A 12,778-nucleotide genomic window follows, 5' to 3' on the forward strand; every position below is an offset into this window, starting at 1 on the left:
TCCCAAAAATCATTCTGAGGTAATCACTGGGAAATTTGTACTAGCAATCTTGCATAAACAAACCTTATCAGTTGAATAAAATGTCCCAAAAAAATGTCAGCCTCAATTATTACACATAATGACAGCTTTAATGGCACAATGAAATACGTATTGCGTAGATGAATCAGTATTATTCAGATATAAATTTCAACGCCAATTTCCTAGGCTTCCTTCCTGCAACGTCCTGCCATAACCTTGAGTCCTTCAGCACACTTGGGATCCAGGCTGAAGAGACTGCGCTCATTAACCGACTCCGGATTCGCTTCCACAGCATCCGACTTGGGATCTCTGTTGGATCCAGGCGCTCTGCTCAAATCTGGCGACAAGAAGTCTTGGGTGTTGAAGAGGTCATTGATATTTTGGCCAACATTGTCAGGATATTGAGCTTTTCCGGGAATTGGTTGGATCACAGAAGGCTGCTGCTGCCCGGGAATCGGTTGAATAATCTGCACTTCGCCAGAGACCCCAGTTTCGTGATCCTGACCAGGTCGAGGCTGCAAAGTCTTTGGGGACTGGAAGTTAAAGCCGGAGAAGTCTTCATCCGAGCTTCCGGGACGCGGTTGAATGGGATTATTATTAGACGTTCCAGGTTTAGGTCCCTGATTAAAGCCTGGTTGTTGGAATCCTCCAGAATTCTGGCCTGGCTGTTGGAATCCTCCAGAACTCTGGCCTGGCTGTTGGAATCCTCCAGAACTCTGGCCTGGCTGTTGGAATCCTCCGGAACTCTGGCCTGGCTGTTGGAATCCTCCAGAACTCTGGCCTGGATGTTGGGATCCTCCAGAACTCTGGCCTGGCTGTTGGAATCCTCCAAAATTCTGGCCTGGCCTTTGGAATCCTTCAGAACTCTGGCCAGGCTCTGAGAATCCGCCTGAATTTTCATTTGGCTGTTGGAATCCACCAGAGTTTTGGCCAGGTCGAGGCTGTAGAGTATTTGCATCGCCACCCGGCTGCTGGCGAGGATACGTTGGTAACTCATTGCTTCCTGGTTGTTGATGACCAGGCGCCCTTCCACCAGGTTGTGCTCTATTGAACTCATTTCCTGGCTGTTGGAAACCTGGTTGGCCCCTGTTGAAATTTCCACCTGGTTGCTGGAGGCCTGGATGTCCCCTGTTAAAATCTCCTACAGGATACGGGTATTCCTGTTGTCCTCTGTGAAAACCAGTTCCATGCTGGTGAAAATGACCGCCAGGTTGTCCGTGAACTGCACCACCGTTCGGATAATACGGTTGACGACCTCCAGATGATTGATTATCTGGGTAAGAGGGAGGAGGCGGTGGGAAACGACCGAAGGCAAAGGGAGGTGGTCCATTGGATCCTGGGCCAAATCCTGGTCCAAATCCTGGTCCATGTTCGTGATGACCATGGTGGCGATGATGGTGCCTAAAGAAAGGTAAATTTTACAATTATAATAACATTAATTAGTTATTTTTTCTTTAAACATTTTTTGGCATACTCACGAGTATCCATGTCCTCCGTTTTCCACGTAGTAAGGATTCTGGGGACGAGCTGAAGTCCATTGGCCACTGATTAAAAGGATCAGTGACACAGCCAACCTTATAGATAAGAGTTGGGAAAACATTTTCAACGCGGAATCGAACCACCGACAGCGTTAAGTATTCAAAAGAGACTGAGCAGCCGAGTTGAGTCGAGAATCGAGCCGAGTTCAGTATTTATTTTGAGCCGCTGATAAGCCAGGTTCATGACATCAGATAAGGCATTAAATTACATACCAGAAGTGTAGGGAATAACAGACGCAGCTGAATGCACCGGGAATAGTTTGAGTTAGACACTGACACACAGTGCGGGCCACCAAACAATGTCTACTTTGTTTCACACGACATTAAATTTCCCCAGAGCGTTTCTCCCACAATAGTGAAATGTGATTTCGATGGGGATTTTTGTGTGCCTTCAAATCGCTTTGAATAATCACCAAAAAACATGATGACCATCAATCAATCTATGATTCTATACAAATATCACTTTATTGACTAACATCAATCTTGTAGACTACAGACTATGCCGGCTTGCGGCAACGTTTTCCGAACAGCTGATAGCCAGGCTTACATTTTTGGGTCGTCTCCAGCAATATTCGGTTGTCTATAGTGGGCACCTCGGTGGTGCTTCCATTAACCAGCTCCTCCGATCCACTGGTGATCTGTTCTGCGGAGTTGGTGCTTTCCGAACGTGTTGCTATTGTGGATGCGGGTTCTTCTGTTGTCGTTGTCGTTGTCGTCGAATTCATGCTCGGGTATGCGAATCTCAAGTCAGTTTCTTCATCATCCTTTGGGAACACGATGCGATTGTTACCATTGGGCTGTGTTCTTGCCTCTGTGAGGAAGAATGTCAGCGGTAGGATGCACAGCACCAGTGAGTTTATATGTCTCAACATTTTCTCCGAGATGCACGCTCGTTTGCTACGATGAAGCAGCGATGACTGAGTGCGCAAGCAACTGGCTGGCGATCATCTTTAAATTCACAGTCACATTTTCATTCCCAGCGAAACCAGATAAACGATGGGAGCGATTTTATGGGAGACAACGATAACAATGGCCGGGGAGCTCACAAGCTCTCCCATTAAAAACAAAACGTAAACAAAGCAGAAGAGCAGCATTAAGCTTTTCAGATATATCTCAGCTAGTCTACACTGTCAGAAATAAATTATCATAAAAAATCGATTTTTTTATAGATTTTCAGTAAAATAATATTTTAGTTCCCAGCTCTTTCAAACGTTGCTTTCCTGATGCACAAACATGATTTGCAAAACGATAATTTGCACTTAATACTTTTGAATATATTTATTTCATTGACAATTAATTCTCAGCTGTACTCAGACTTATGGCACTAGGCTAGGCAATCTTCCGGCAATGACTGTTTGCAGTCAGGGTGGTGCCCTCTGGACACTTTGGCGATGTTTCCAGGACAATCCTAGGCCCAATTTCCACACTACTGGCATTGGCATTGGGTTTGAAATTGGCATTGCTAGCAATGGTGGTGGCTTCAGTTAGATCCCAAGGAGCAGGTTTATCTGGCTCAGGTTCTTTGACGAACGTTATCATCTTGGACTCGGTGGAAGGATGTGTAGAATTTTTCGAAATGCTGGGCACTCGAGCTGCGCGATTTAGATCCAATGCCAGACACAGCCAGACAAACAAAAACAGCAGTTTCGGCCACGGAAGCCGCCGCGTAATTGCCATCGTAAAGTTGGTTTTGTGTATTTGCAATCGAAGCCCAAGTAAACACGTTTACACTCGGCAATATCGCTTTCGAGACTGAGTTTCTCAAGTCTCAGTTTCCGGCACTGTCTCAGTTTCTGATTCAGTTTCGGATCCACTTCGTGAGAAGAAGCAGAAGTCGGGGTCCGAGAGGCATTAGCTTATTAGTTCTACAACCTACTGGCAAATGTGCGAGTATACATGCACGCTGATAAGGTCTACATGGCACCCAATTGGAAAGCTCTTACATAATTAAGTGAATAGTCAGCGAATCGGTCGAGTGACCGCAACGCATTGCATTCACCATTGCGAATAATCAGATTCGAGACAACGTTCAGAAGTTCATACTCGAATCAGCTATGTTTCTTTATACATCTTAATTTCTGTTTCTGGAACCGCCGCCTATAATAATTTGCAATCTTACTGCAGGGAAAAGAATTGAAAGTAAAGAGGAATATAATGTTTTACACACAAAGTATAATATACCTTCAAAACCACACACGTTCTCTAAGGACAAAATTATTTTATTAATGATTTAAGCGTGGATGCACATAATAATACTACTTTTTATGGTCAAAATGCTTCTATGCATAATTGCATAGCTAAAAGCCATCCGCCAGACTTAAAACAAATAATATCATTGTCAAATTATATAACATATTACAAATCATTACATAATATCATTGTCCCAAAACCAAATAGTAGGAAAAACATTTACCAGCTTAAGATTATCAAGATTTTAAGATTTTAGTATAATTTTTAAACTTACCAACCATTTACGACTACATTTTGTCGTTACACGCTTTTCCAGTCAGATGCGCATCCTGAGGATCGATGTAAAACCCATATCTCATCTTCTAAGTGACTTTTTACGCAGTAACCTGAGCTCGAGCCGTAACCTGCCTAATAAATGTCAGCAATTTGAGCAAATAATTTTGACAATTCTATTGTCAACCACCGCAGAGCACATAGGGCCCTCGATATACTTCCTACTTCCATCCAGCGACCCACATCATCGTAATCATCATCAAATTGCCGTGGTGGTTGGCATAATTTTCGCGAAGTAAAAAGAAGAGCAAACAAAAATTGAAACATAAAAATGTAATTTGGCTGTGTGGGTGACACTGATGGCAATGGGGCAACCCAGTGTTAAATACTTGAACCTTTTTTGCGCTGTGTACCACATAAAAGTACATTAAAATAATGCCTGTTTAGGTCACAGACAGCTGGGGCAGAGCGAAAGGCTCGTAGAGTCATTTATTTATGACAGCCACCTTCTCACCCAAGCGAAATTTATGCTAAACGGGAAAGAAGTTTCAAATTTAAGGGGTGGCAGTTGCGGCTCTCGGCAATGAAATGCCCTGCCAAAAGGACAATGGATCTGCGCTGGCTGTTAATCAGTGCAAGTTTCGGAAAGTAATCAGCAAATATTTGCCCACTTTTTGTTGCGATTTTCTCGAGCATTCTCTTAATTTTCATAAAAGCGCGATTTCTTTCCTCTGCCGCATTGTTTGCTCGATTGTTCTTGTATTTATTTCCATCTCAGATACAAATGTTAATCTATCAAAGGAAATCTGATTTACTGGCAACCTTCGACCAAAGCAATTGCATCATCATTTCGTTTGATTTTCGAGAGCCCTTGTATCATCTTGCCTTATAAGGGATGGACTACTTTCACAATTATCTTGGCCATCGAGGCGTAATGATCAACTGAAAACTGTGCTTTTGATTCAGTTCAATTCAACTACTCATCGGCAGCGGTTTAAATTCAAAATGGCATCTTCGATGGATTTACTCTACCTTTTTGGCATCTTGGTCATTAGCAGCATGCTTCTGGAAACTTCGGCGCTGGACAGCGAAGTTGTGGAATCCGTAACCGGTGGTCCCAAATCAAGCAACCTTAGTGAAGATGTGAAAATAAGTCTGGAGAAAACGTGGAGCCCTAATGGATCTATGCAGGCGCAGCCGTATAATATTCTGGAGACCAACTGTCCACATGGTTATGTCCTGGCTAACAAACATTGCCACAAGCGTGCCTAAAAGTTATTTAGTATTGAAATAAATGTAAAGGTTATGTAAAGCCAACTTCACTTGTAACAAATTTTGAATTACCTTATGCTATAGCTAAGTGTCTGCAAGAAAACTCTGGCCACCCGTTGTCCAGAATTTTTACACAATTGACTCAGGTTACCAGAGAAGCCCCTCGATTGCCCCCGATTACCCCGCACTCCTGGTTAACTATCAACCAATATGTTGCGGTTGCCTCCATGTCCAGCCTGGCCAGCAGCCCCACCTCCGCTCGGAGCCAACACTACCCAAGGGACGGGATGGCTCGGCTGACCGCACACATAATTTGCGACAGCAACCGCAAAGTGCGGCCGCACAGGATCCCCACTCCGTTCAATACTCAGTCCCTGACTGATATGCAACCCGGGGGCTGTCATTAGTTAGAGGTCCATTAACAAAAATGCAGCCGATGGATGCTGCAATGTCCAGACGGTCGAGCGTCATTTACAGGTAGCAGCTGCATTGACAGGACCCCAAAAGCAGGACTCCAAGAGCAGGACCCCAAAGGCAGGACTCCATCTGAGGGTCCAGAAGTTGGCGCGTTAATTCAGGAGTACGCCATGAAATATGACAACACGGGGAGCTCTGCTTCGCTGACTGAGTAAATAAGTTTCCACACTTTGGTTATGCTCAGAAATTATTTATTTGTTGTAATCAATATAGTTTTTTCAACATTGATACAATTTGATTATGACTCATTATTATGATTTTTATGGCTCAGTGGCTTTACCACTCGCATTTTCCGGGCCTGAGCCTGTATCCTACAGTGCACTTTCTCGCCGAGACAGTTTTTCCCTCAAATGCCAAGCACAGGCAAGCCATCAAAAACAGAAGCTTGGTGCAGGAATATCCGTTGATAAGCATGGTAAAAACGTTCACTTCGTTCAATGTCGCACAAAGCTCTAAATGTCGAGTCTAATTTTTCAGAATTTATAGTAGTTTCTAAAGACGCTTCTAATTTACAACGGTGAACTTAACACACCTATAAAGCAGAAATATATTCCTCCCGTCGTAAGAACAATAAAATAATAATTAATTATTTCTCTAAGTATTATTCAGTTTATTTAGCTTACCTTTTAAAATAGTTTGCATGCAGAGAATGTTAATTATAGCCGTTACCCGTAGAGTAAAAGCGTATACTATATTCGTTGAAAAGTATGTAACAGGCAGTATGTAAGGCACATAAAGTACAAATAAATATAAAGTTTATATTCTTGATCAGAATCATTAGAATCAATAGTTATGCTGGCCATGTCCGTCTGTCCGTCCGTCTATCCGTCCGTATAAACGCCTCGATCGCTGGAACTATAAACGCTGGAATGTTGAGATTAAGCATGAAGTTTTCAGAGACATAAACGCAGCATAGGTTTGTTTCCAAATGCTGCCGAGCCCACAAACCGCCCAAATCTGACACGCCCATACTTTTGAAAAATGTTTGTTTTTATTAGTCGCATAAATTTCCATGGATTTGCAAAAAAACTTGTTGCCACGCCCACAAAGAAGCCCAAGCTGAAAGCCAAAATTGTATATTTTTTTATTTTATTTTTTTTTTTGCAATTTCTACCAATATTCCAGAAAATGTTAGAATTTCTCGTAAGCACTTCCACTATTTGAGTAACTGAGTATCTGAAAGTCGGGAAACTCGACTACGGCATTCTCTCTTGTTATTAAATGTTGAAGTTTTTGTACTGCTAGAAGCTAGTTTGACAAAAGTGCTGCCGATGCCCAGACGGTCGAGCGTCATTTACAGGTAGCAGCTGCAGTGGAGGATACCAAGAGCAGGACCCCCAAGAACAGGACTCCAACCGAGGGTCCAGAACTTGGCGCCTTAATTCACTCGGGGGCTCTGCCTCACTGACTCATTAAATAAGTTTTAACGCTTTTGTAATGTTCAGAAATCATTTATTTGGTGTAATCATATAGTTTTTTTTTAACCGTGATACAATTTGATTATTTATCCTTTTTATGGCCTTATGGCACTTATGGCTTTACCATTCGCATTTTCCGGGCCTCAGCCTGTATCCTACAGTGCATTTTCTCGCCGAGACAGTTTTTCCCTCAAATGCCAAGCACAGGCAAGCCATCAAAAACAAAAGCTTGGTGCAGGAATATCCGTTGATAAGCATGGTAAAGATTGATTTGATAACGTTGAAAGGAAGCTCAAGTAAAGACGTTCACTGCGTTCAATGTCGCACTAAGCTCTAAATTGTGGAGTCTAATTTGGTAGAATTTATAGTAGTTTCTAAAGACGCTTATTATGTAAAACAGCGAACTTAACATGTTTATGAAGCAGAAATATATTGCCTATTAAAAAAGTTTGTATGCAGAAAATGTTCATATTTTATTTAATAGGTTGTACAAATTGTTGTACATTTTTTTCATTCAAGGCTGCTAGGCACTTTTACGACAATGGTCATTTGGGGTTAGGACATAACCCTCCCGACAACTTTGACACTTGCCCTTGACCCTATACTTGTCACAAAGACTAAAAAGCATACTTTTCATTTGAGGTTTTACAATTTTAGGCAGTCCAGTCGCATCATTCATTGTAAGGCACACCAAGATATAGAAGAAGAGAAACTTCATCAAAGATAGCCGCAACAAGTCCATTAGATGTCCTGTGAATTTCAAATTTAAAAAAAAATTAAATAGGTTTAATTTCACCGATGTGACACATTTTAGTCTCAGCATTTACTTTTATAGTAGTTTTGGGAACACGGCCAAAAATAATTTGCAATCTAACTGCAGGGAAAGGTGTTGGGAGTGAAGCAAACTATAATATTTTACATACCGAGTATAGTATACCTTGAAAACTACACACGTTCTCTAAGGAATAAATGATTTTGTTAATGATTTAAACGTGGATGCACATATCTTTTAGACATCTTAATAATATTTTAATATCTTAATTAATGCGTCTGTCATGTCTAGTTTTAATTAGGAGAAAAATGATTTTTATTGCCAAATTGCTTCTATGCGTACATAATGCAAATTTAATTGCGCTGCTAATAAAGAAAGAAATCCGCTGGATTTCAAGTAAATAATGTTATTGTCAAAGTTTATTATTATGTGTGAAAGACTTTCCACAAAGAAGGTACTAGAACCAGACAGTTTTCCAATACCTGACTGATATGCAACCCGGGGGCTGTCATTAGTTAGAGGTCCATTATCAAAAATGCAACCGATGGCTGCTGCGATGGCCAGACGGTCGAACGTCATTTACAGGTAGCAGCTGCATTGACAGGACCCAAAAGCAGGACTCCAAGAGCAGGACTCCATGTGAGGGCCAGGAAGTTGGCGCATTAATTCAGGAGGACGCCATGAAATATGACAACACTCGGGGGCTCTGCTTCGCTGAATGAGTTAATTAAGCGTCTCACGGCCAGGAACATAATTTGGGCTCATTTATCAGTGACAGCGGTATTGCGGCGCATGTAAATTTGCCTTAGAGATGCGAAATGTCAGCCGTTATCCTTTGAAAAACACCGAAGTTTCATTACATAGTACACAAAGGAAAACACTTTTGTTTTTGCAGGCGTTGCATGCGCAAGCAGAGACCTGTTTTTCTATTCAAAAACTTCACTTTATTATTTTCAGTGTACACGCTTTATGGGCGAATGGCTGGCGGGCTTAGAGCTGCTGACCCAGAGGATTGTCCAGCCAGGGATAGACGGAGGGGCACTTGTCGCAGACGGTCATGTAGCGCTCCTCGCCGGTGGACATCTTCTGGACATGGCACTGGACTGCTCGACACTCCGCCTCCGGCAAATCGGGGCAGTCCTTGAACGGAGTTCCCAGCGTGGGCTTTCTCACGTACTCCAACATTCGCGAAATTCCCGTGAAATACACATCCGAATATGTGTTCAGGTGGTTAATGAATCTGCGAGAATTCAAATGGGTATAATTTGAAATGTATACATCAAATTTATCTTTTAGTAAGTTTATATAGTTACTTACTTTTTAAAGGCAGCAAAGTAATTGCGACCACGCGAAAACCAAGCAGCATGCAGATACATCCCGAATGGAGCTCTATTGCCCAGATAGTGCCTGTTGAAGTTCTCCATCATCCAGTCGAACAGCTCGTCCACGTCGTCCTCCGGCGGGTAAACGCAAGCATCGATCATGGAGCAACTGTAGCCCTCAGTATCGGTCCATGTGACCATGGGATTTACCCAGAATCCGGGAATGGATGCCTCCGGACAGGGTCCTATCTGGCAGTCCTGCTGCGACCTGTAGTCCAGGGTGTAGGGCCACATGGCCGGATCCTTGAACTTTTGCGTTGGCCAGGAGCTGTCGTAGGTCAAGCCCAAGCGACGGGCTGCTTCGAAGGTGTTATTGCCGGAAATTTGGAGGAAAGGCAGACGCATTCCCTGAATCTTCTTGGCATCCACTTTGGCAAAGGTCTCCAACATTTTGAGCTGCGCTCCGAACTCTCGCTCTATGGTGGCCACATCTGCCGATCGCCAGTAATCGGTGCCATCTCCATGGGTCACCGAATGCAGGGCTATCTCGTGACCTGCCCTGTAGAGTGCATTCACCCTCGCGTAATCCGTGTACTCGTGGGACAGAAAGAAGGTTCCAGCGGCTCCACATCCATCTGGATTGACCAATCCCTCAAAGAGCAGCTCATACTGGGCGAAGTTGACAGCATTTACAGCATCATCGAAAGTGATGGTAACAAACTGAGGGAAACAAATATTGATATATAGACGGTGCATTTCTGATTAATCAAGGTAAACAGAAAGTGCAATATCACCTGCGGAATCTCGCGTTCTTTGCCCTGGAACTTGGATGTGGGTAAAACGGCATCGGAGCAGCGACAATCGGGCAGTTTGCACTTGCTCGGTTTGCAGGGCTCGGACATTGGCAGGATCGACTCCTGCTGGGCCAACTGCTTTTGCTTATTCTTCTGCTTCTTGGACTTGGACTTGGCCTGGCTGGTGAAGGCCAGGGCCAAGATGAGACCCAGAATTAGCAAGGTGGAGTACTTCATGCTGGGCTAGAAAGCTCTATGCACAGCCATCGAGCATCGATGGGCTTCTTATATATAACCTTCGTGGGAAAGGTGATATCTTATCAGATTTTTGGGGCTCCAAATATGATTTGCTTGTTCAGCACAGCAGGTGTGTCTCAATTGGGTGGAGTTTCCCTAAGTGACCTTGTTTCATCCGCAGAGCACTACCAACTTTATTCAACCAGAAGACAGAATGGGACAGAACTTTCAATTATAGACATGCCAAAGATCGGAGTGGCCAAAGTTTGTCTCATTAGCATAACCAAAGAACTTAGCAGCTGAGATTTGCCGAGTTGAAGTGGAAAACTTTTCACACTTGCCGGAGATCGCAATCGATGGGCACCGACTGCAGCCCAAATTATGACAGACCCCTTCTCCCACCAGTCAGCCAGGAAAATACACTTCAAATCGTAAACAAGTGCTTCAGAAACTTTTCACAACAGCGACAGGAAGCTCTCAAAAACAAAGCACAAGGAACTCTTAGACCCCCAGCCAATCATACGGCGGGTGGAGGGCCTCAAATCCCGGCAGGCAGTGGCAAAAAGTCAATACAAGATTGAGGAAAAATCTGCAATTCCCTCTTGGGGGCGAAAGGAGTCGAAGGAGCTGGAGGAGTCGGAGGAGTCAGACATCCGTTTCCCGATTACTCGGGGTGCACGCCCCGAATGCGATTTGGTCACGTTCCTGGGCGTTGCCATCGCGGCTAGGAGCCGCAAACGTGGCCAACCAACCGCCAGCCAGCCGAAAGGACTCTCGGAAAAGCGGGCGGAAAAAGTGGGTGGAAAGCCTCGACACTCGGCCCACCGACACTCCGTTGTTGTAGGGGCAATGCAACATGTTTGAGTGAGTTCGATGGTAGGGTTTTTGTTTTATTCCCAACCATCTTCACGATGGATTTTAATGAAGATTGAGACTGCTGCCTGCTTTACTGAAATCTGATTGACAGCGTGGTGAGCATCGCTCGTTCATCATCTCTCATTAGGAAGAGCAGCACTAGGCAAGGGCGTTGGGGTGTGAAATCAAAGGAAAGGATAACGAAACCTCACCCCCAACACCAACTCACAACCAAGGACACATATGTGCCCTAATCAAACCTGCTCACGTGACCGAAACTGCTCTAAAATGCAAATTTCCCGGGGCTAATAAAAACGTAACTCATATGCGTGGAAGATTTCCCAAGTGCCGAAGGCGACCAAAGAGAAAATTCGCACGCACGTCTGAAGCTGAAAACTATTACAGGGTGGCGGTTATTCCACCCCAGTTCGGGGTGCCTTCTGTTTGCCAATTTTCGCGATAATCACACAACTAATTTGCATAGCACTGAGACCAGCAAATCTGGGCTAATCAAATCAAGCAAACGAACAAACTCAATTTGCGGCTGGAGTATGAATGCGAATTTATTCAGGACACAAGTATACATGTTTTACTTTAAATACCCTCTATAAGAACGGCGGTGCACTAAGGATATTGATTTTTTTTGTGCTTTTTTGTTTTAATTCGGTTTACTTTGGTTCAAAAACATTTGAATACAATGTCTATGTTCAACGTTATTTATTACAAATAAAAATGTACTTTACATAATATGATCTATTTATTCCCTTCAACCAAAGGGAAAGCAGAAATAACTTTGAAATAACGTTTTGGTTATTTCTAGTAGAGCATTTGACATTCGCATATCCTTTACGCAGATCCTAAGTCTGTTGAGAGCCTTCAAAGCTATCGCATCCATCTGTTATTGCTTTGATGGGACTATGCAAATCTTGGCTTGCGAGATGGCCTGGCATTACATTTCAAATAATTTTTGGTGGGGCAAGCGGAAAGCCAGGCAAAGCTGAAATTTTCCAAAGCAATAGGCAAAATTCAAAATTACCGGAGAATGGCGTTAAGGGAACGGAAGGGAGAAATGGTGAAGAGGAGCATTTCGGAAGACTGGGACGTTATAAGGATGGCGCGATACTTTAGGGATTTGCAGGAAAATGAGGTGCGAACAATGCATTATTTGGGACTGGCCTACTTGGTTTTGTCCCGTCGCCCGTTTTTGCAATTGAAAGTTCCGCTGTCCACTCAAAACTACGAGGATGGAGACAGTGTGGGAGCGGGGGAACGAGCAGGCTTTGCCCTCCAGCTGATCTTCACCTGTCCTGCGAATTATCCGATCCAAGTGCCGCAGGTGGAGATCGTGGAGAAGCGCAATATTAGCGAATCCTTGGAGCAGGCGCTCCGCAAAGAAATTGTCCTGATTTTGGAGGAACATCTCGGGCTCCAGATGATTGCGCCTGTGGTGACCCGACTGCAAATAATACTGAATACCGAGGTGAAGAGGCAACCCTTCTAAGCAAGTTCACCCATAAGTTGTTTTTCGCCATTTTATGTGCAACAGTTATTTGTGGACAATTCCTAGTACAATAAAATAAATCATTTGTCAACGTAAAATATTTTCAGATTT

The 12,778-nt window shown here is 43.6% G+C and overlaps 7 protein-coding genes across 8 annotated transcripts; 2 read left to right on the forward strand and 5 right to left on the reverse strand.

Annotated features, from left to right (window-relative positions):
• Window positions 1–106: 106 nt before the first annotated feature.
• Window positions 107–1,677, reverse strand: LOC6531675 (glutenin, high molecular weight subunit PW212). 2 transcript variants are annotated; one of them, XM_015195995.2, is made up of 3 exons: window positions 1,497–1,677; window positions 710–1,419; window positions 107–679 (listed from the first exon to the last, which is right to left on the reverse strand). In XM_015195995.2, the coding sequence occupies exons 1-3, from the start codon at window positions 1,616–1,618 to the stop codon at window positions 201–203; spliced, it is 1,311 nt and encodes a 436-aa protein (XP_015051481.1). In that variant the 5' UTR covers window positions 1,619–1,677; the 3' UTR covers window positions 107–200. The 2 variants fall into 2 exon arrangements, with proteins under 2 accessions (XP_015051481.1, XP_002092466.1); XM_002092430.3 differs by having other exon boundaries at window positions 107–1,419.
• A 320-nt stretch (window positions 1,678–1,997) lies between these two features.
• On the reverse strand, window positions 1,998–2,564 carry LOC6531676. The gene has a single exon (XM_002092431.3). The coding sequence runs from the start codon at window positions 2,426–2,428 to the stop codon at window positions 2,054–2,056; it is 375 nt and encodes a 124-aa protein (XP_002092467.1). The 5' UTR covers window positions 2,429–2,564; the 3' UTR covers window positions 1,998–2,053.
• Window positions 2,565–2,808: 244 nt separating this feature from the next.
• On the reverse strand, window positions 2,809–3,341 carry LOC6531677. The gene has a single exon (XM_002092432.3). It carries the CDS (start codon window positions 3,231–3,233, stop codon window positions 2,886–2,888), a length of 348 nt encoding a protein of 115 aa, XP_002092468.2. The 5' UTR covers window positions 3,234–3,341; the 3' UTR covers window positions 2,809–2,885.
• Window positions 3,342–3,429: 88 nt separating this feature from the next.
• Window positions 3,430–6,073, forward strand: LOC120321012. Its single transcript, XM_039372184.2, has one exon. The coding sequence runs from the start codon at window positions 5,025–5,027 to the stop codon at window positions 5,289–5,291; it is 267 nt and encodes an 88-aa protein (XP_039228118.1). The 5' UTR covers window positions 3,430–5,024; the 3' UTR covers window positions 5,292–6,073.
• On the reverse strand, window positions 5,943–6,232 carry LOC120321013. The gene has a single exon (XM_039372186.2). It carries the CDS (start codon window positions 6,180–6,182, stop codon window positions 6,045–6,047), a length of 138 nt encoding a protein of 45 aa, XP_039228120.1. The 5' UTR covers window positions 6,183–6,232; the 3' UTR covers window positions 5,943–6,044.
• A 2,622-nt stretch (window positions 6,233–8,854) lies between these two features.
• LOC6531679 (chitin deacetylase 8) lies at window positions 8,855–11,803 on the reverse strand. Its single transcript, XM_002092434.3, has 3 exons — window positions 10,075–11,803; window positions 9,276–10,000; window positions 8,855–9,198 (listed from the first exon to the last, which is right to left on the reverse strand). Exons 1-3 carry the CDS (start codon window positions 10,309–10,311, stop codon window positions 8,949–8,951), a joined length of 1,212 nt encoding a protein of 403 aa, XP_002092470.1. The 5' UTR covers window positions 10,312–11,803; the 3' UTR covers window positions 8,855–8,948.
• A 309-nt stretch (window positions 11,804–12,112) lies between these two features.
• LOC6531680 lies at window positions 12,113–12,765 on the forward strand. The gene has a single exon (XM_002092435.3). The coding sequence runs from the start codon at window positions 12,209–12,211 to the stop codon at window positions 12,665–12,667; it is 459 nt and encodes a 152-aa protein (XP_002092471.1). The 5' UTR covers window positions 12,113–12,208; the 3' UTR covers window positions 12,668–12,765.
• The last annotated feature ends 13 nt before the right edge of the window (window positions 12,766–12,778 follow it).

The sequence above is a fragment of the Drosophila yakuba genome, chromosome 2R, assembly GCF_016746365.2.
Source record: "Drosophila yakuba strain Tai18E2 chromosome 2R, Prin_Dyak_Tai18E2_2.1, whole genome shotgun sequence".
Classification (NCBI taxonomy): domain Eukaryota; kingdom Metazoa; phylum Arthropoda; class Insecta; order Diptera; family Drosophilidae; genus Drosophila; species Drosophila yakuba.